Genomic DNA, 21,640 nt, shown 5'->3' with positions numbered 1-21,640 from the left:
ATTGAACAAGAGCACTCTCAATCTTTTAAAGGTGCTGTTGTACTAAAACTATCACACTTTATTGTATATATTGATTATTTTATTTTTATTTTATTGTTTCATATTCTGTGTAAGCCTGATCCCATCAGATCTCAGAAGCTAAACAGTGCAGCATCTGGTTAGTACATGGATGGGAGACCTCTTTGGAACACCAGCAGCTGTGTGTGTTTCTCCAGGTAAAACTGGAGTTGCGTCAGGAAGGGCATCCGGCATACTTGTGCCAAATACCTATGCGGATCTGACTGTATCCACTGTGGTGACCCAGAACAATAACAGGAGCAGCTGAACTGACAACAACAACAAAATTGATAAAGAATGACAAGATTAAACACACTCCAATACAGTAGGTGGCAGTATGTGCTTCTAAAGCTACTGGACAAACACAAATAAGAAAAGTTTTATTTTTATTAATATGCAAGTGTTACATCCATCCATCCATCCATTTTCTTCCGCTTTATCCGGAGTCGGGTCACAGGGGCAGCAGCTCAAACAAAGCTGCCCAGACCTCCCGATCCACACACACCTCCCCCAGCTCCTCCGGGGGAACCCCAAGGCATTACCAAGCCAGCCGAGAGATGTAATCCTTCCAGCGTGTCCTGGGTCTTCCCCGGGTCCTCCTCCCAATGGGACGTGGCCGGAACACCTCTCCAGCGAGGCGTCCAGGGGGCATCCAGAAAAGATGCCCGAGCCACCTCAACTGACTCCTTTCGACGTGGAGGTGCAGCGGCTCAACTCTGAGCTCATCCGAGTGACCGAGCTCCTCACCCTATCTCTAGGCGGAAACTCATCTCGGCCGCTTGTACCCGCGATCTCGTTCTTTCGGTCATGAGCCAAATCTCATGACCATAGGTGAGGATCGGAACGTAGATCGATTGGTAAATCAAGAGCTTTGCCCCCCTACTCAGCTCTCTCTTCACCACGACGATCCGATACAGCGACCGCATCACTGCAGACGCTGCACCGATCCGTCTATCGATCTCATGCTCCATCCGTCCCTCACTCGTGAACAAGACCCCGAGATACTTAAACTCCTCCACTTGAGGCAAGGACACTCCACCGACCTGAAGAGGGCAAAGCACCTTTTTCTGGTTGAGAACCATGGCCTCGGATTTGGAGGTGCTGATTTTCATCCCGGACGCCTCACACTCAGTCCCACAACATCCAGAGACTTAAGGTACTCAGGATGGATTTCATCCACCCCAGGAGCCTTGCCACCGAGGAGCTTTCTAACCACCTCGCTGACTTCTGCCTGGGTAATGGATGAGTCCGCCTCTGGGTCCCCAGTCTCTGCTTCCTCTTCGGAAGACGTGACGATGGGATTGAGGAGATCCTTGAAGTACTCCTTCCACCGTCCAACAACATCCCCAGTCAGGGTCAACAGCTCCCCACCCGCACCGTAAACAGTGCCAGTGGAGAGCGGCTTCCACCTCCTGAGGCGTCGGACGGTTTGCCAGAATCTCTTCGAGGCCGACCGATAGTCCTCCTCCATAGCCTCCCCGAACTCCTCCCAGACCCGAGTTTTTGCCTCTGCGACCGCACGGGCTGCGGCACACTTGCCCTGCCGGTACCTGTCAGCTGCCTCTGGGGTCCCACCTACCAACAAAGATAAGTAGGACTCCTTCTTCAGCTTGATGGCATCCCTTACTTCCGGTGTCCACCACCGGGTTCGGGGATTGCCACCGCGACAGGCACCAGAGACCTTGCGACCACAGCTACGAGCGGCCGCATCAACAATGGAGGTGGAGAACATGGTCCACTCGGACTCCATGTCTCCAACCTCACCCGGAATCTGGGAGAAGCTCTCCCGGAGGTGGGAGTTGAAGACCTCCTTGACAGAGGGTTCAGCCAGTCATTCCCAGCAGACCCTCACGATACGTTTGGGCCTGCCAGGTCTGACCGGCTTCCTCCCCTCCCAGCGGATCCAACTCACCACCAGGTGGTGATCGGTCGACAGCTCTGCCCCTCTCTTTACTCGAGTGTCCGAGACACGTGGCCGAAGGTCAGATGATACGACTACAAAATCGATCATCGACCTCTGGCTCAGGTTGTCCTGGTGCCACGTGCACGTATGGACACCCTTGTGCTTGAACATGGTGTTCGTGATGGACAAACTGTGAGTAGCACAGAAGTCCAACAACTGAACACCACTCGGGTTCAGATCGGGGAGGCTGTGCTTCCTGATCACCCCCCCTTCAGGTATCACTGTCACCGCCCACGTGGGTGTTGAAATCCCCCAGGAGAACAATGGAGTCCCCAGTTGGAGCGCTATCTAGTACCCCTCCTAGGGACTCCAGGAAGGTTGGGTACTCTGCACTGCCGCTCGGCCCGTAGGCCGAGACAATGGTGAGAGACCTGTCCCCGACCCGAAGGCAATAAGCAATGCAACCCCAGCTCTCCACCTCTCCCCGTGGGCAACGCCAGAAAAATGAAGCATCCAGCCCCTCTCCAGGAGTTGGGTACCAGAACCCATGCTGTGCGTGGAGGTGAGCCCGACTATCTCTAGTCGGTATCTCTCAATCTCCCGCACAAGCTCAGGCTCCTTGCTCCCCAGCGAGGTGACATTCCATGTCCCAACAGCCAGGGGCTGTGAGCATGGACCGGGCCGCCGGGCCACCCGCCCTCGACCGCCACCCAATCCTACGCCACGCCAATCCTCTCTGTACCCTACCCCCATGGCCCCCTCTGCAGGTGGTGAACCCACAGGAGGGCGGGCCCACGTTGCTCCTTCGGGCTGAGCCTGGCCGGGCCCCATGGGCTAAGGCCTGACCACCAGGCGCTCGCGCGCAAGCTCCAACCCCAGGCCTGGCTCCAGGGTGGGACCCCGGCTCTGCCATACCAAGTGACGTCTCATTCCTTGATCTTTCACTGGTCATGGAGGTTCTGAGCTGCCCTTAGTCTGACCCGTCACCTAGGACCTGTTTACCTTGGGAGACCCTACAGGGAGAACAAAGCCCCCGACAACATAGCTCCTAGGATCATCCGGGTACGCAAACTCCCCCACCACTATAAGGTGGCAGCTAGAGGGGTAGCACATTTATTTTTAAACTGTGGCAGATGATGTAACCGAGGTGAACACCTTAAAGCAGTGATTCAAGATGGATTTAATTGTTCACGTCTTGAAAACATCCTCTTTTAGAAGTCACGAGCATCACATGGTGAAATGCTTATATAGAATTATAGATAATAGATAATATTATGAATTTATGACATAAAGAACAAATCCAGTATATACAGCGCCTTATGTGTGTGGCTCTGCCTAAACAATATTAAGCATTAGCCTCTTAATAAAAATACATTATAAATAATAATCCCATGACTTTAATTCCTCAACCAAGGAGATTATATGTGTTTTGCAAGTGATCTGCCTGTTTGTTTGATTTATTGTCGGTAGAATATTTTAAAACTATGTTAAAGTGCTTTCATTAAAATTTGGTGGAGACGTAGACTTAAGCAATCAAGAACGGCTTTAATTTTTGTGAAGTTCCAGATCAATGGCCAGAAGATTAGTGATCAAAGATGAGTGATCAGGATCAAAAGTCACAAATCCGGGGAAAAAATAAAGAGAGCAGGATGTAATCAGAAAGTGATCGGGATCAAAGGTCACTAATCAGGATCAAAGATCAGATAGAAGATGAGATTCAAAGATCACTGATCATGATCTAAGAATGTATCATGATCTAAGAATGTCAGCGATGACCTCAAGAAATATCCCTCTCACAATAACAAAGAAAGGAAAATGTCAGCAATGTAAACATAAGCATGTTGAATCTTCTTCGAGGTACAGTATATGCTCTCAGTGCTTTGACGTTTTCTTTCAAATGGATTGTTTTTAAGTGTATACGCGCAATACTGTGATTTGTTCCATAAGATTTTTTTTGATTGAACATTTGCCTCTAATGACTGTGGAGCTGCTCACCTGTGCAGGAGTAATCATCGATCCTGATGTAACCCGTGTGGCAGATGCACATGAAGGAACCAGGGGTGTTCACGCACATGGTGTTCTCCCTGCAGTAGTGCTTCCCTTCTGCACACTCGTCAATGTCTGAAGAACATGAATATGAGCAAGGAGAAGGAATGGGGTTAAGGATCAAATGTTAGACTTGTTGCATCCAGCTATTAACATTCACATAAAACACACAAAAAGCAGATGTTAAATAGAAAAAGAAAACAAATACTACATTTGATTCTATCCAAAATACATATGCCATTTGTTTATAAACAAAAGGTTCCACTCATATTTTACGGCCCCTTCACACATAACACGATTGAGGCAGAACGGCACACGAAGGAGGAGTCAAATGCCATTTGTGAAAAATCGGAGCCACCTCAAACGCCTCGTACAGCTGTCGCTACAACCATTCACGCACACCAGCGGCTGAAAGACAGCAATGCCCTGTGTGTGCTCATTCGACCCCCCTCTCGGCAGGTGTTGGCCAAATTCCAGGTGTCGCACATGAACATCCAACACCTCTCGCTGGACACTTACAAAAGGTGTGGCTATTCGTGCTCCTGGTACGATAGTAGAGAGCAGGGGCCTCATGTACAAAGCGTGCTTATGCACAAAAACCTGGCGTACACCTGTCTCCACGTCCATGTGCAAATGTATCAAAAGTGATGTGAGTGTCGAAATGTGCGGTGCGTCACACAAAAATCCAGGTGGCACAGGAAACTGCTGTTAATAGTGTGAAAACAAGAAGTCATCAGAGTGATGAGCAGCCCAAAGTGCAATTCGGCAAGGAGCCAGGGGTTGTATGTGCCCACACAGGTGCTGACCACGCTGCACTCCCTGGCATCAGGGGCATTCCAGCTTGTGCCGAGCCACCAGCTGTGTGGAACGCACTCATCTGAAGCTCATACAGGTACATTCCAACATTGCAGCACATTTTTGCAGCGAGAGCCGGTTTCCTGAATGTATTCGGAGCTATGAACTGCACACATGTTGCTATAAAGGTGCCGTCACATGATGAGTTTGTTTCTGTTAATACGAAACATTTTGATTCCATCAATGTTCAAATCATTTAACACACCTACATGTTTGCAATTATACGGATGGACATAAAAGCATGTGCAAAGTGATGCGTAAAATGGCACTAACAGTGGCTGTGTTAAAATAGTTTATTCATGTAGTTGTTTGGAACGAAAACCAGAGCGGGCACATTTGTGTATGTGTGTATTCAAATATGTTTTTATTATGATTGTGAATGTTACACTGTCAGCTGATGCGCACCTCACCATTTTTAACGTCAGTGTGTGCGCGCTGTTCTGTGTGTCGGCCTCACACAAACACTATGGATCCAACATTGTCAGCTGAGGCTGAGGGTCGCAGAGTGCGTTTGCTGCGCAGTGCATTGCTGGGACAGCTGACCACTGTATACTGCAGGTCAGCTGGTGAAAACGCAATGCACATGTGTGGGCGGGTGCTCACGCCCTCATCACATGCTGATAATTACGTATCAACACAATCACATGAGGACCGGCCAGTGTCTGAGCGCGCGGCATGGTGTGGAATTAATGAGCCAGCCGGGCCGGCTGATGTTACTTCCACCACGTAAATTGTAGTTTACATGACAGACAGAAAGAGTGGAGATTACATAAAAATAATGAGGGTATAATAAGGGTAAAGGCATGAAGTCATTCATGTGTGATAGCTTTCCTCATACGCTTTGCTGTGGACTTTTAGTGCCTGGCAGCTGACCCCCGACTGTCAGCTGGATGGGACTGTGCACGCAGGGTATCACATTACTAACACAGACATCAGGCAGATGCAGGACAAACACATAATAATACATACATAAAATGAAAATCACAGTATAAAGGTAGAGAGTAAGTCTGTTTTTCAGTGAGCTGCAGAGGTCCATAGACAGAGGTGTGCGTGCACCTACAACAGGCAGCTGTTTAGATGTCTGTGATTGCAAGTCACAGCTCAAGAACACCTGTATTGGCTTGTAGGATATGACCTGGCTTAGGGGTGGGTGATATAAATTATATATTTGGTTCATGGTATAAATTTGGCCAACAGTAGAGATTAAGACTCCACCAACCAATCGCGGTAATGCTTGTTGATGACATCATCGTATCTTCCTCAGTGTCTAAGAATGACTGGAAAAGGCAGAGCTCTGATCATAGGCTTCATCTCCACCTCAGAAGATTAAAACTTCTCCTTGTGTGAGTGTAAAATTCTAAGCTATTACAACCCCTGGCAAAAATTATGGAATCACCGGCCTCGGAGGATGTTCATTCAGTTGTTTCATTTTGTAGAAAAAAAAGCAGATCACAGACATGACACAAAACTAAAGTCATTTCAAATGGCAACTTTCTGGCTTTAAGAAACACTATAAGAAATCAAGAAAAATAATTGTGGCAGTCAGTAACGGTTACTTTTTTAGACCAAGCAGAGGGAAAAAAAATATGGAATCACTCATTCCTGAGGAATAAATTATGGAATCACCCTGTACATTTTCATCCCCAAAACTAACACCTGCATCAAATCAGATCTGCTCGTTAGTCTGCATCTAAAAAAGAGTCATCACACCTTGGAGAGCTGTTGCACCAAGTGGACTGACATGAATCATGGCTCCAACACGAGAGATGTCAGTTCAAACCAAGGAGAGGATTATCAAACTCTTAAAAGAGGGTAAATCATCACGCAATGTTGCAAAAGATGTTGGTTGTTCACAGCCAGCTGTGTCTAAACTCTGGACCAAATACAAACAACATGGGAAGGTTGTTAAAGGCAAACATACTGGTAGACCAAGGAAGACATCAAAGCGTCAAGACAGAAAACTTAAAGCAATATGTCTCAAAAATCGAAAATGCACAACAAAACAAACGAGGAACGAATGGGAGGAAACTGGACTCAACGTCTGTGACCGAACTGTAAGAAACCGCCTAAAGGAAATGGGATTTACATACAGAAAAGCTAAACGAAAGCCATCATTAACATTTAAACAGAAAAAAACAAGGTTACAATGGGCTAAGGAAAAGCAAATGTGGACTGTGGATGACTGGATGAAAGTCATATTCAGTGATGAATCTCGAATCTGCATTGGGCAAGGTGATGATGCTGGAACTTTTGTTTGGTGCCGTTCCAATGAGATTTATAAAGATGACTGCCTGAAGAGAACATGTAAATTTCCACAGTCATTGATGATATGGGGCTGCATGTCAGGTAAAGGCACTGGGGAGATGGCTGTCATTACATCATCAATAAATGCACAAGTTTACGTTGATATTTTGGACACTTTTCTTATCCCATCAATTGAAAGGATGTTTGGGGATGATGAAATCATTTTTCAAGATGATAATGCATCTTGCCATAGAGCAAAAACTGTGAAAAGATTCCTTGCAAAAAGACACATAGGGTCAATGTCATGGCCTGCAAATAGTCCGGATCTTAATCCAGTTGAAAATCTTTGGTGGAAGTTGAAGAAAATGGTCCATGACAAGGCTCCAACCTGCAAAGCTGATCTGGCAACAGCAATCAGAGAAAGTTGGAGCCAGATTGATGAAGAGTACTGTTTGTCACTCATTAAGTCCATGCCTCAGAGACTGCAAGCTGTTATAAAAGCCAGAGGTGGTGCAACAAAATACTAGTGATGTGTTGGAGCGTTCTTTTGTTTTTCATGATTCCATAATTTTTTCCTCAGAATTGAGTGATTCCATATTTTTTGTCCCTCTGCTTGGTCTAAAAAAGTAACCGTTACTGACTGCCACAATTTTTTTTCCTGATTTCTTATAGAGTTTCTTAAAGCCAGAAAGTTGCCATTTGAAATGACTTCAGTTTTGTGTCATGTCTGTGATCTGCTTTTTTTCTATAAAATTAAACAACTGAATAAACATCCTCCGAGGCCGGTGATTCCATAATTTTTGCCAGGGGTTGTATAAACCTCTGGAGTCGCCTGACTGAATTCAGTCAAGTAAAAGTCACACGAAAGAATTAAGCAATTATTGCATTAAATTCATCAGACTCATTTTGATGTGTTTTAAAAGAGCACACTTCAAGCTTTATACAAGTTTTTAAATTATGTTAATAAGCCTACTATAACCTGAATTATGATTAATAATTTTTGCAATTTTTTTGTGAATTTTATGGTTATATTTGGTGCGCATATTTGCAGAAAGCCGCACTTAACTGTCTCACATTTCCTCATTCAGCCAAGCTGAGAGCTCATCTCAGGGCAGGAGCAGAGAAAAAAAAACATACCATCTGCTTTATCATTGGTGGAACCCCACGACATGAGCCAATCAGGATCATCAACCCACATGGTGATGTGTCTCTGAGGTCTTTCTGGACAAAACGCCACCAAAAGCAGACAATTTAACACTGCCTCCTGCTGGACAGAAGCAGGAATGGTGAAATGAGATTATTCCAGTGCACAAAAATACATGTCTAACAAGGCAGAGAATCAGGTGCTCAAAATTAATTATATCTGTTTTTGTTGTTTTTTTTATTTATTTTAATCAATTTAGCTTTGCAAAGGGACTATATGACCAATTGAGAAACTTTTACACTTAAGTTTATATCAAGTATATATACCGTAACCGTGAATGGATTCAATTTATATTGTGATATGAATTTTAAGTCATATCACCCAGCCCTATCCTGGTCTAACATTGCCGTGAGGCACAGACATCAACTTGCTGTCCTCACGTGGAAATAAATTAAAGCACATCGCTTCAGCTGACTGCCACGTCAGCACACCACAAACAGTGGTGAATATCATGCCGTGCAGAATATCACCATGAGGTGCATGTCAAAGTGGGATTTCCTCACATTGTAATATTAAAAACATATCACATCTGCAACTCGGCTCCCCATTTTGTTTTTGGTTCGCGGATTTTCTTCCACTTTCTGCGTCTTTCACCCAACGTTGTATTATGGGTGAAGGGGCCCTTAACAATGCAGTATTTTCTGCATTATGAATGCAGTTAGATGGTGTGTATTTTCAGTTTTTGTCTCAGAGACCTGAAGGACTTTTACTGACTGAGTTTCCATTATTGAAATGTAGGTAGAAATGAGAACAGATGAGTGGCTGCTGGATTCTGAAGAAAATCTGCAACAAATTGTCCTTGATGTGATGGTGGGAGAGAATTTAACTATTTTCACTTTTTCTCTGGGAATGAATGGTGAATTACTTCATTATGCTTGTACTTGTACTTCTAAGATAGGTTTAAAATTACATTATCTTCAGTACTATGGAGGAGTTGAGGAGTACTGTACGGATAGAACCAGTGTTGACTGTTCAATCTGATTCACTTTAACTGTGTAGAATATGTTTGACAGTGTGACACAGGCTGAGAGTAGAAAGTGGAAGGACACAAAAGGAGTAAATATGTGAACAACATAATTACTGACAACAAACACTTTGTTAAAATACTAAAATATCTGTTGTACATGCATGTAGCGGAGACCCCCGTGTGTCCCTCTGTCCCACCATCTGTATGTGAATATAAATAACTCAAGGAATTACAGCCCAATTTGGATAAAATTTGGTAGAATGACTGAGGCTTAATAAAGGAGAAAGTGATTTGATTTAGAGAAAAATCTATTAAAAAGCCAGCTTCAATGTATGGTTTATACAACCCCTGGCAAAAATTATGGAATCACCGGCCTCAGAGGATGTTCATGCAGTTGTTTAATTTTGTAGAAAAAAAGCAGATCACAGACATGACACAAAACTAAAGTCATTTCAAATGGCAACTTTCTGGCTTTAAGAAACACTATAAGAAATCAGGAAAAAAAGATTGTGGCAGTCAGTAACGGTTACTTTTTTAGACCAAGCAGAGGAAAAAAATATGGAATCACTCAATTCTGAGGAAAAAATTATGGAATCACCCTATAAATTTTCATCCCCCAAATTAACACCTGCATCAAATCAGATCTGCTCATTGACACTGACCCTATGCTATGACATTGACCCTATGTGTCTTTTTGCAAGGAATGTTTTTGCAGTTTTTGCTCTATGGCAAGATGCATTATCATCTTGAAAAATGATTTCATCATCCCCAAACACCCTTTCAATTGTCCAAAATATCAACATAAACTTGTGCATTTATTGATGATGTAATGACAGCCATCTCCCCAGTGCCTTTACCTGACATGCAGCCCCATATCATCAATGACAGTGGAAATTTACATGTTCTCTTCAGGCAGTCATCTTTATAAATCTCATTGGAAAGGCACCAAACAAAAGTTCCAGCATCATCACCTTGCCCAATGCAGATTCGAGATTCATCACTGAATATGACTTTCATCCAGTCATCCACAGTCCACAATTGCTTTTCCTTAGCCCATTGTAACCTTGTTTTTTTCTGTTTAGGTGTTAATGATGCCTTTCGTTTAGCTTTTCTGTATGTAAATCCCATTTCCTTTAGGCGGTTTCTTACAGTTCGGTCACAGACGTTGACTCCAGTTTCCTCCCATTCGTTCCTCATTTGTTTTGTTGTACATTTTTCGATTTTTGAGACATATTGCTTTAAGTTTTCTGTCTTGACGCTTTGATGTCTTCCTTGGTCTACCAGTATGTTTGCCTTTAACAACCTTCTCATGTTATTTGTATTTGGTCCAGAGTTTAGACACAGCTGACTGTGAACAACCAACATCTTTTGCAACATTGCGTGATGATTTACCCTCTTTTAAGAGTTTGATAATCCTCTCCTTTGTTTCAATTGACATCTCTCGTGTTGCAGCCATGATTCATGTCAGTCCACTTGGTGCAACAGCTCTCCAAGGTGTGATCACTCCTTTTTAGATGCAGACTAACGAGCAGATCTGATTTGATGCAGGTGTTAGTTTTGGGGATGAAAATTTACAGGGTGATTCCATAATTTTTTCCTCAGAATTGAGTGATTCCACATTTTTTTCCTCTGCTTGGTCTAAAAAAGTAACCGTTACTGACTGCCACAATCTTTTTTCTTGATTTCTTATAGTGTTTCTTAAAGCCAGAAAGTTGCCATTTGAAATGACTTTAGTTTTGTGTCATGTCTGTGATCTGCTTTTTTTCTACAAAATTAACCAACTGAATGAACATCCTCCGAGGCCGGTGATTCCATAATTTTTGCCAGGGGTTGTAGATGAAAAATCTACAAAAGTTTGGGCTGATGGTTATTCCCTGCACTAGATTCAATGTATGGTTTATAGATGAAAAATCTAGAAAAGTTTGGGCTGATGGCTATTCCCTGCACTAGCAACAATGTATGGTTTATGCAGTAGTGTTCAGAATAATAGTAGTATATTTCTTATTGTTACATGGGAAACAAGGTACCAGTAGATTCAGTAGATTCTCACAAATCCAACAAGACCAAGCATTCATGATATGCACACTCTTAAGCCTATGAAATTGGGCTATTAGTGAAAAAAAATAGAAAAGGGGGTGTTCACAATAATAGTAGCATCTGCTGTTGACGCTACAAACTCAAAACTATTATGTTAAAACTGCTTTTTTAGCAATCCTGTGAATCACTAAACTAGTATTTAGTTGTATAACAACAGTTTTTCATGATTTCTTCACATCTGCGAGGCATTAATTTTGTTGGTTTGGAACCAAGATTTTGCTTGTTTACTAGTGTGCTTGGGGTCATTGTCTTGTTGAAACACCCATTTCAAGGGCATGTCCTCTTCAGCATAAGGCAACATGACCTCTTCAAGTATTATGACATATCCAAACTGATCCATGATACCTGGTATGCAATATATAGGCCCAACACCATAGTAGGAGCAACATGCCCATGTCATGATGCTTGCACCACCATGCTTCACAGTCTTCACTGTGAACTGTGGCTTGAATTCAGAGTTTGGGGGTCGTCTCACAAACTGTCTGTGGCCCTTGGACCCAAAAAGAACTATTTTACTCTCATCAGTCCACAAAATATTCCTCCATTTCTCTTTAAGCCAGTTGATGTGTTCTTTGGCAAATTGTAACCTCTTCTGCACATGTCTTTTATTTAACAGAGGGACTTTGCGGAGGATTCTTGCAAATAAATTAGCTTCACACAGACGTCTTCTAACTGTCACAGCACTTACAGGTAACTCCATACTGTCTTTGATCATCCTGGAGCTGATCAATGGGTGAGCCTCTGCCATTCTGGTTATTCTTCTATCCATTTTTATGGTTGTTTTCCGTTTTCTTCCACGCATCTCTGTTTTTTTGGTCCATTTTAAAGCAGTGGAGATCATTGTAGATGAACAGCCTTAATTTATAATTTAAATATAAAATATTCCATTTTCCTCAGGCTTTCAAAGAGAAAAGCATGTTCAACAGGTGCTGGCTTCATCCTTAAATAGGGGACACCTGAGTCACACCTGTTTGTTCCACAAAATCGATGAACTCACTGACTGAATGCCACACTACTATTATTGTGAACACCCCCTTTTCTACTTTTTTTTTACTAACAGCCCAATTTCATAGCCCTAAGAGTGTGCATATCATGAATGCTTGGTCTTGTTGGATTTGTGAGAATCTACTGAATCTACTGGTGCCTTGTTTCTCATGTAACAATAAGAAATATACTCAAAACCTGGATTAATCTTTTTAGTCACATAGCACTACTATTACTCTGAACACTACTGTAGATGAAAAATCTACAATCTACAAATTATAGATGAGTGGGTGAGTGAGTTAGTCTTCTGAGCCAATTTGTGGAGAAGAAAGCCAGTTTATGGAGAAGATATTAAAAAGATCAAGATTAACTGATTAGTTCATGATGAACTTTAACACCCCAGTTCAATCACAAAAGCAACTTTGTTTTGCCTTTGTAAAAAACCCCTAGCTGTAAACTTCCCCATAGCCCCATGCCACAAAGGCATGAATCAGCAACTCAGTCTCCACCATAGACAGGAGGGGCATAATATTACGATATTATGCAAATGAAAATTAGCTCTTTTTTTTACCACATGTCTAATATCCATTTGAAAACACACCTCATGCCAATTTTTTTATTTTATTTTTTTTACATTTTTCACAGCTGATGAATGATGCACATTCCAATATAAACCTCAAAACTCAATTTCAGAACCAATAAATTCCATATTCAGGAAAAAAAAAAATCAAACACATTGCTGAAAAAAGTGCAACTGCAATGTACAATGGCTGCTCATATTACCAAACCCACTGCAAAATAATACCATCTCTGTCTTGCTTTCAGTAAAGATGCTGAAATGCACTCTGTGTAGGAGTTGAAATATCAAGTTAAAACACCAACAGCACAAATCTTACGCTCAGGTTTGAGTGCTGGCTAAAGCATACATGTCAGTTTATTTTACAGACTCAAATGTTCAAACTCTGTTGATGCAGTTTGAACAAACAGATGCCCTTTGGATTTCCTTCTTGCTCTTTGTGATTACATATTTAGATCTATATAATATCTGTTGCCTTAGCAACAGCTATTCCTGCCTTCTAAATTGCATGCCAACTATCAGCCAGAAGATGCACAAACCATGGCAGGGTAAACAAAATAGTCTTGATAATGTGATGCAACACAATGCAAGCCCATGCAAATGTAAGTCAAACCTCACACACCCAGCTGTGTAATTTGCTCCTGGGCCTTGTTTCTGTTGATGGAGCAGGTCAAATGAAGGCACGCTTTACAGACAAGCTTCACAGTCCTTGACATTACTGTTTTATTATTCATTCACTGTATTCAGCTTCTGTAAGAGCGTGAGAGGGCATTCACCTCTGAACATGTTCTGTGACAGATGCTTTTGCAAAGAGCACTTGAAATCGAATTTCAATAGATTTGCATTGGCATCACGCACCTCACATGTCCTTGGATAAAGCACCGCCCACCAACCCTGCAAACTAAATGCTCGTGCAGCACCTTCCTACAACTGTGGCATTCACATTTCCTTGGCCTTCATCCTTTCACTGTTTCATCAATACATGCTGCCTCCAGCTATTCAAAATCTTCACAGCTAATTGAAGCATGCAGACAATCGGCGAGCACCTATAACAGTACACGTGTCCTTCACTAAATGAATGGACGCTAATTAATCTTGGTGACTGGCTTTGATGGAGGGAGAGAAAGAGAGAGAACAGAGATGAAAAAAGGAGGCAAAGGGAAGGGCAGACAGGAGGGCAGGTAAAGGGAAGCCGCACGAGATAAAGACAGAATGAAGACGAGCTACAGTATAACAAAAACAAAAAGGAGACAGAGTCAGCGAGAGGACGAATGACGAGTTAGTGACAGCTATTGATAATGAAGGAGGACAAACGGACAAGGAGCGTAAAAGAAAGACAAAGTTGTAGCTTGAAAAAAGAAAACTACAGAGTGAGGGAATAAATGTGTGACATCAAGGCTGGGACAGAGAGTGAAGGACTGAGATAGCAAGAGAAAGAGATTTAGAGGGAAAAGACAGTAGCCAAAGGTATTAACTCTCACTGAAGAAAAAAGAGAAAGGCAAAGATTCAGTCTTTGGAGTCCTCAATTGCTTTGGTAACCTTGAACTGAGGTCTTGGGCGGGAGCTATCCCCGGTCTCTGACTGGTCGTCCACAGCGGTGGCTTTGATTTAGAGTGTATTAACTGTAAGACACCATCCATCCCAGAAACGGTGACAGCAGTGACTGTCACTAAAACAATATGTGAGGAGAGATGATGAAGATAACCCCCCTCCCCGCCCTCCTCCCATCACCATCTCCATTAGTGCACTCCATTTTCTTGATTGGCCTGTCATACGGACACGCGTGATGCAAAGGGCCATCCAAGAGTCAGCAGCAGCTTTTACTGCTGCATGGAGAGCCGGAGGTTAATCTGTTAGTCTGCCGCCATGAATCAACAGAAAACTTGTTTTTTTCACCTTTGTACATTCCGCCATAAATATTGAATCAATCTTAGCTGATGGAGGATAACAGTGGACAGAGAATGAGAAAGTAGACAACAACAACAAACGCACCAATTATTATGTCATCAACTCAAGAATAAAGACTCCATGTCTCCAACCTCCACCGGGATCTGGGAGAAGCTCTCCCGGAGGTGGGAGTTGAAGACCTCGCTGACAGAGGGTTCTGCCAGTTGTTCCCAGCAGACCCTCACGATACATTTGATCTGACCGGCTTCCTCCCCTCCCAGCGGATCCAACTCACCACCAGGTGGTGATCGGTCGACAGCTCAGCCCCTCTCTTCACTCGCGTGTCCAAGACACGTGGCCGAAGGTCAGATGATACGACTACAATGTCAATCATCGACCTCCGGCTTAGGGTGTCCTGGTGCCATGTCTACTTATGGACACCCTTGTGCTCAAACATGGTGTTCGTGATGGACAAACTGTGACTAGCACAGAAGTCCAACAACTGAACACCACTCGGATTCAGATCGGGAAGGCCGTTCTTCCCAATCACCCCCCTCCAGGTCTCACTGTCGCCGCCCATGTGGGCATTGAAATCCCCAAAGGAGAACAATGGAGTCCCCAGTTGGAGCGCTATCTAGTACCCCTCCCAGGGACTCCAAGAAGGTTGGGTACTCTGCACTGTCGCTCAGCCCGTAGGCCGAGACAACAGTGAGAGACCTGTCCCTGACCCGAAGGTATAGGGACGCGACCCTCTCGTTCACCGGAGTGAACTCCAACACATGGCGACTCAGCTGAGGAGCAATAAGCAATGCGACCCCAGCTCTCCGCCTCTCCCCATGGGCAATGCCAGAAAAGTGGAGCGTACCAGAGCCCAAGCTGTGCGTGGAGGTGAGTCTGACTATCTCTAGTCGGTATCTCTCAACCTCCCGCACAAGCTCAGGCTCCTTCCCCCCCAGTGAGGTGACTTTCCACGTCCCAACAGCCAGGGGCTGTGAGCGCGGACCAGGCCGCCAGGCCAACTGCCCTCGACCGCCACCCAGTACTCTCTGCACCTGACCCCCATGGCCCCCTCTGCAGGTGGTAAACCCACAGGAGGGCGGGCCCACGTCACGTCAAGCCCTGACCACCAGGCCTGGCTCCAGGGTGGGGCCCCGGCTCTCGGTCCTTGATTTTTTACTGGTCATGGGAGCTTCTGAACTGCCCTTAGACTGACCCATCACCTAGGATCTGTTTGCCTTGGGAGACCCTACAAGGGGCACAAAGCCCCCGACAACATAGCTCCTAGGATCATCCAGGTACGCAAACTCCCCCACCACAATAAGGTGGCAGCTAGAGGTCATAGCTGTGGTCATAAGGTCTCTGGTGCCTGTTGCGGCGGCAATCCCCGAACCCAGTGATGGATGCCGGAAGTAAGGGATGCTGTCAAGCTGAAGAAGGAGTCCTACTTGTCTTTGTTGGTAGGTAGAACCCCGGAGGCAGCTGACAGGTACCGGCAGGCCAAGCGTGCCGCAGCCCGTGCGGTTGCAGAGGCGAAAACTCGGGTCTGGGAGGAGTTCGGGGAGGCCATGGAGGAGGACTATCGGTCGGCCTCGAAGAAATTCTGGCAAACCATCCGACACCTCAGGAGGCGGAAGCAGCTCTCCACCAGCACTGTCTACGGTGCGGGTGAGGAGCTGTTGACCCTGACTGGGGATGTTGTCGGGCGGTGGAAGGAATATTTCGAGGATCTTCTCAATCCTATCGTCACGTCTCCTGAAGACGAAGCAGAGACTGGGGACTCAGAGGCAGACTCATCCATTACCCAGGCCGAAGTCACCGAGGTGGTTAGAAAGCTCCTCAGTGGCAAGGCTCCTGGGGTGGATGAAATCTGTCCTGAGTACCTTAAATCTCTGGATGTTGTGGGACTGTCTTGGCTGACACGCCTCTGCAACATCGCATCGCGGTTGGGGACAGTGCCTCTGGACTGGCAGACCAGGGTGGAGGGCCCTCTGTTTAAGAAGGGGGACTGGAGGGTGTGTTCCAACTACAGGGGGATCACACTCCTCAGCCTCCCCGGTAATGTCTATTCCAGAGTACTGGAGAGGAAAATTCGACCGATAATCGAACCTCGGATTCAGGAGGAGCAGTGTGGTTTTCGTCCTGGTCGCGGCACACTGGACCAGCTCTACACGCTCCATCGGGTGCTCGAGGGTTCATGGGGGTTCGCCCAACCAGTCCACATGTGTTTTGTGGATCTGGAGAAGGCGTTTGACCATGTCCCTTGGGGCACCCTGTGGGGGTTGCTCCGGGAGTACGGGGTCCGGGGTCCTTTGCTAAGGGCTATCCGGTCCCTGTACGACCGCAGCAGGAGCTTGGTTCGCATTGCCGGTAGTAAGTCAAACCTGTTTCCAGTGCACGCTGGCCTCCGCCAGGGCTGCCCTTTGTCACCGATTCTGTTCATTATCTCTTCTGGACAGAATTTCTAGGCGCAGCCAGGGTGTAGAGGGGGTCTGGTTTGGGAACCACAGAATCTCGTCTCTGCTGTTTGCGGACGATGTGGTTCTGTCGCCTTCAGCGTGCACTGGGGCGGTTTGCAGCTGAGTGTGAGCGTCCGGGATGAAAATCAGCACCTCCAAATCAGAGGCCATGGTTCTCGACCGGAAAAAGGTGCTTTGCCCTCTTCAGGTCGATGGAGTGTCCTTTTCTCAAGTGGAGGAGTTTAAGTATCTCGGGGTCTTGTTCACGAGTGAGGGATGGATGGAGCCTGAGATCGACAGACGGATCGGTGCCGCATCTGCAGTGATGCGGTCGCTGTATCGGACCGTCGTGGTGAAGAGAGAGCTGAGAAGGGGGCAAAGCTCTCGATTTACCGATCGATCTACATTCCAATCCTCACCTATGGTCATGAGATTTGGCTCATGACCGAAAGAACGAGATCGCGAGTACAAGCGGCCGAGATGAGTTTCCTCTGCAGGATGGCTGGGCGCTCCCTTAGAGATAGGGTGAGGAGCTCGGTCACTCGGGAGGAGCTCGGAGTCGAGCCGCTGCTCCTCCACGTCGAAAGGAGCCAGTTGGGGTGGCTCGGGCATCTTTTCCCGATTGTCCCTGGACGCCTCGCTGGAGAGGTGTTCCGGGCATGTCCCATCGGGAGGAGGCCCCTGGGAAGACCCAGGACACGCTGGAGGGACTACGTCTTTCGGCTGGCTTGGGAATGCCTTGGGGTTCCCCCGGAGGAGCTGGGGGAGGTGTGTGTGGATCAGGAGGTCTGGGCGGCTTTGCTTGAGCTGCTGCCCCCACGACCCGACTCCGGATAAAGCGGAAGAAAATGGATGGATGGATGGATGGATGGTGTGCTGACAACCTTCCCTACAGGATGGAAAACAACGGTGTTTGCCTTGCGACTTCTCCCATTTATTCAGGGTCGCCACAGCAGACCCAGTACAGCTCTGCATTGGGATTTGGCACAAGTTTACACTGGATAGCCAATAATTTTACTACAAAAAACCATAAAAAGTATTAGTAATAAACCATATCGTGAGCCAACAATTCCATTTTTTTTGTCTGTTTACACATTTTAAAATTTTGGGACCTGATTGATTATAGCATAATACGAGCGAAGCGCCATGCGGTGGTGTGAAGCTCGCTCTATGGTAGACGAAGGCACAAACCGGAAATGGCACAAAATAATCCAGAAATGGCATACAAAATCACAATCCGTAAATGGCACAAAAAATCTGCCCATAGGGGAAAAAGCCACAAATCGGACAACACTGTTGTAAACAGCAGTAAAAAGCCACAAGCCGATGGTAGATGAAGCCACAAACTGGAAATGGCACAAAACACTCTGCCCACGGTACACGAAACCACAAACCGGACAACACTGGCGTAAAAAAACACAAACCAATGGTAGGTTCTGCAACAATTATTCAATTTAGAATTATTGTTTGATGATATATACACATATAGTGAAGAGCTTCGCTCATTAATGTCAGTGACATCAAACATATAATGTGTGAAATACCAAGTGTTCCAATACTTTTGGAGGGCACAGTATCCTAACCTTATGATGAGTGCAAAATAAGTGTGGTATTATTACTATTTCATTTAAGAATATTTAATTTTCACTGTTGCTGCACTTTGTGTGAAATCATTGTCATATCATATATCATATTAATATGACAACATAGCGATATGATAATTTGGCCATATTGTACAGCCCTGCTGTCAACTTTAAAATGCTCTACAAAATCATTTAATTTCTTGTTATGGTGTGATGAATTAGGTTTATTGATTTTGTTTTGTTTTGTTTTTTGGGGTTTGTGCATGGTGCACTGCTGTTTGCATGTCTGTGTTTTGAAATCTTAGTTCAGTGATTAATTTATATTTTGTATCACTTATCATGGGTGTATGTATATTTTTATATACATATGTATACATTTTTACTCTTTTGGTTAAAAAGGTGGGCGTTATAAGCTTTTGCTTCTCCCCACACCCTTTCAGACACATGGGTGCATTATCAGATTGTTTTCTTTGTTTTTGTTGTGAGGTTAATTTGTTATTTTGGGTCTGTGTGTGCTGAATAAATTCATTCATTCATTCATAATCTTGTCAAGCATTTTTTACATGAGAAAAAATGTCTTATTTTGGGAAACTGTATCTCACGTTTTCTTAAGTTTTTTCCAGCTAATATCAAAATGTATTTAACCAGTATAAAGGAAAGGCAATGGATTTCAAATCATCCAAGCAAAGGAATGATTGTTTTCCTTATTTTAAGTTTTAAGGCATTTTGTTTATTCAGTGCCTAGACATTTTGATAGTTTTGAGAATTCTAACCAAATAAATTTTTCTTACCCCATGGCAGATTTTTTGCTCAGTACAAGGGAATTTGGCTAGATTTCAGAATATTTGTTTTATTTTGAGAGGGACAGTTTTTGCAGTGTGTAAATGTAAGGGCCCCTTCATACATAGTGTGAAGTTTGGATGAAGTGCACACTTAGTGTGCATGACGCAGGAATCGTGTGCAAACCGTGTAATGTCGTCCCTGCTTCCAGTGCCTCGTACACTTGTTGCTACAACTATTTGTGCACACAAGCGCCTGAAAGACAAAGTGTGCACTGTGCGAACCCACCGCACCCTCTCACGGCAGGTGCCGGCCAAATTCCAGGTGACACACATGAACATCTAACACCGCTCACATGGCACTTAGAAAATGTGTGGCCAGTTGTACTCTAGGCATGATAACAGACTGCAGACAATCACTTTTGTACTTGCAGAGAAATTTGATTAAGTCCCACACGAGTGTGGCTTTGGTGTGTGCGCTGAGAAGTGACAGGAGGTGTGTCCTCCCACTGAAGCGGCTGGGGAAATCTGTGGATCTGGACATTCCAGATGGACAGCATGTACTGTGTTTGGACGGACATGGACAAACAACTGCCCAACTGTGACGCACGTGTATCTGTTTGCTGTTATCAAGTGGACATAAATAAATACATATATCAATGTGGTGACGTGCTGTAGCAAGCAAGTGCATGCATGGTGTGCACATAGACAGGTTGCTCCCAGGTTGAAACGGACCGTCAGATCGGAACACCTAGCAGGCGAGCTCACTGTCACGTCACCCACATGAGCTCTGTTCCACGTGACACGGTGTCCTGCGGCGCATCATCCACAAGACACGCACGTTGGAGACACACCAGCAAATGTGGACATGAATGAAACGAGTGAATTGTTTCTCATTCATGTCATTTCATGACTGTATGTCTGTGACCATGGGTCATTTACAGAGGAACAGACGGATCATATTTGTATTGCATCATCCACAAGACACGCACATTGGAGACACGCCAGCAGATGTGGACATGAATAGGAGGAGGAACAGACGGATCATATTTGTATTGCTCGCTTGATAAATGTGGTGTTTTTATATGGTGTGTGATTTTAATTTTTTTTGTAATACTTCCATTTCCTTCCTGATATAAGGCAGATTCCCACAGCTTTCAAAGAACAGCTCCATAGCTCAGTGGCAAAGTCGCTGACTGGTAATCACAGCTTTGGAAAGGCATGAGTTCATGTGCAGTGGGTGGTGTTTCTTATCTCTTTTTTATAAATTATTCCACATAAGTGGCGTGATGTGGTTCCACAGGTACCGCCTGGTTTTTATTTTTTATTTATACCACATAAGCGGTGCGATGTGGTTCCACATGTGCCAGCTGTTTTTTTTTTTTATTTATACCACATAAGCGGTGCCATGTGCTGCACCTGGCACTGTTCCAGCTCGAAAGACACCAGCGCGTGCACAAACTCTCACATGAGGTTCATGCACGCCTGCCCGTTGGCATGATGTTTTGTGTGCTAATTTCGAACTGTTTCGCCATTTTCATCCAGACGCCGTCCAAACTTCGCACTGTGTGAAGGGGCCATTACGCTTGTAATTTACTTAACTTACATAATGTACATAACTTAAATAGTTAACTTGCACAACTTAAATATCACTGTACTCTTACTGTAATCATCACAAGAATTAAATAGTTACTCAGTGGACTAAATATTATTCTGCACTAAATTCACTCACAACAACTTTTTAAAAATGGCTACAAAAATACATGAACATTTTGTTAAACTAGCTGAATCACTATGATGGATGAATATGATGTGAACGTGAGCAAAAGTTAGTTGTCCATTTTCTGAAATCTGATTATTGAGAACCAGCATTTTGTCATTGTGTCAGTCTCCAGGAGACAGACAAACACAGCAATTGTAGCTTCTGATTCAGCTGATCACCATAAACCTTTGACCTCATACCATCTTCAAAGGTTTCATATACTTTTAAGTTTTAAAAG

The 21,640-nt window shown here is 44.6% G+C and overlaps 1 protein-coding gene across 1 annotated transcript in view; it reads right to left on the bottom strand.

Annotated features, from left to right (window-relative positions):
• The window catches only part of nell2a (neural EGFL like 2a), a 392,213-nt gene that overhangs the window by 151,120 nt on the left and 219,453 nt on the right, over positions 1 to 21,640 (bottom strand). Inside the window, exon 13 of the mRNA XM_034176080.1 lies at positions 3,956 to 4,081. Coding sequence (XP_034031971.1) covers positions 3,956 to 4,081 — 126 coding nt within the window. The remainder of the gene's footprint in view (positions 1 to 3,955; positions 4,082 to 21,640) is intronic.

This window comes from Thalassophryne amazonica, chromosome 8 (assembly GCF_902500255.1).
Source record: "Thalassophryne amazonica chromosome 8, fThaAma1.1, whole genome shotgun sequence".
NCBI lineage: Eukaryota > Metazoa > Chordata > Actinopteri > Batrachoidiformes > Batrachoididae > Thalassophryne > Thalassophryne amazonica.
The sequence above is the reverse complement of the archived record's forward strand: the minus strand, read 5'-3'. Positions and strand labels throughout refer to the sequence as shown.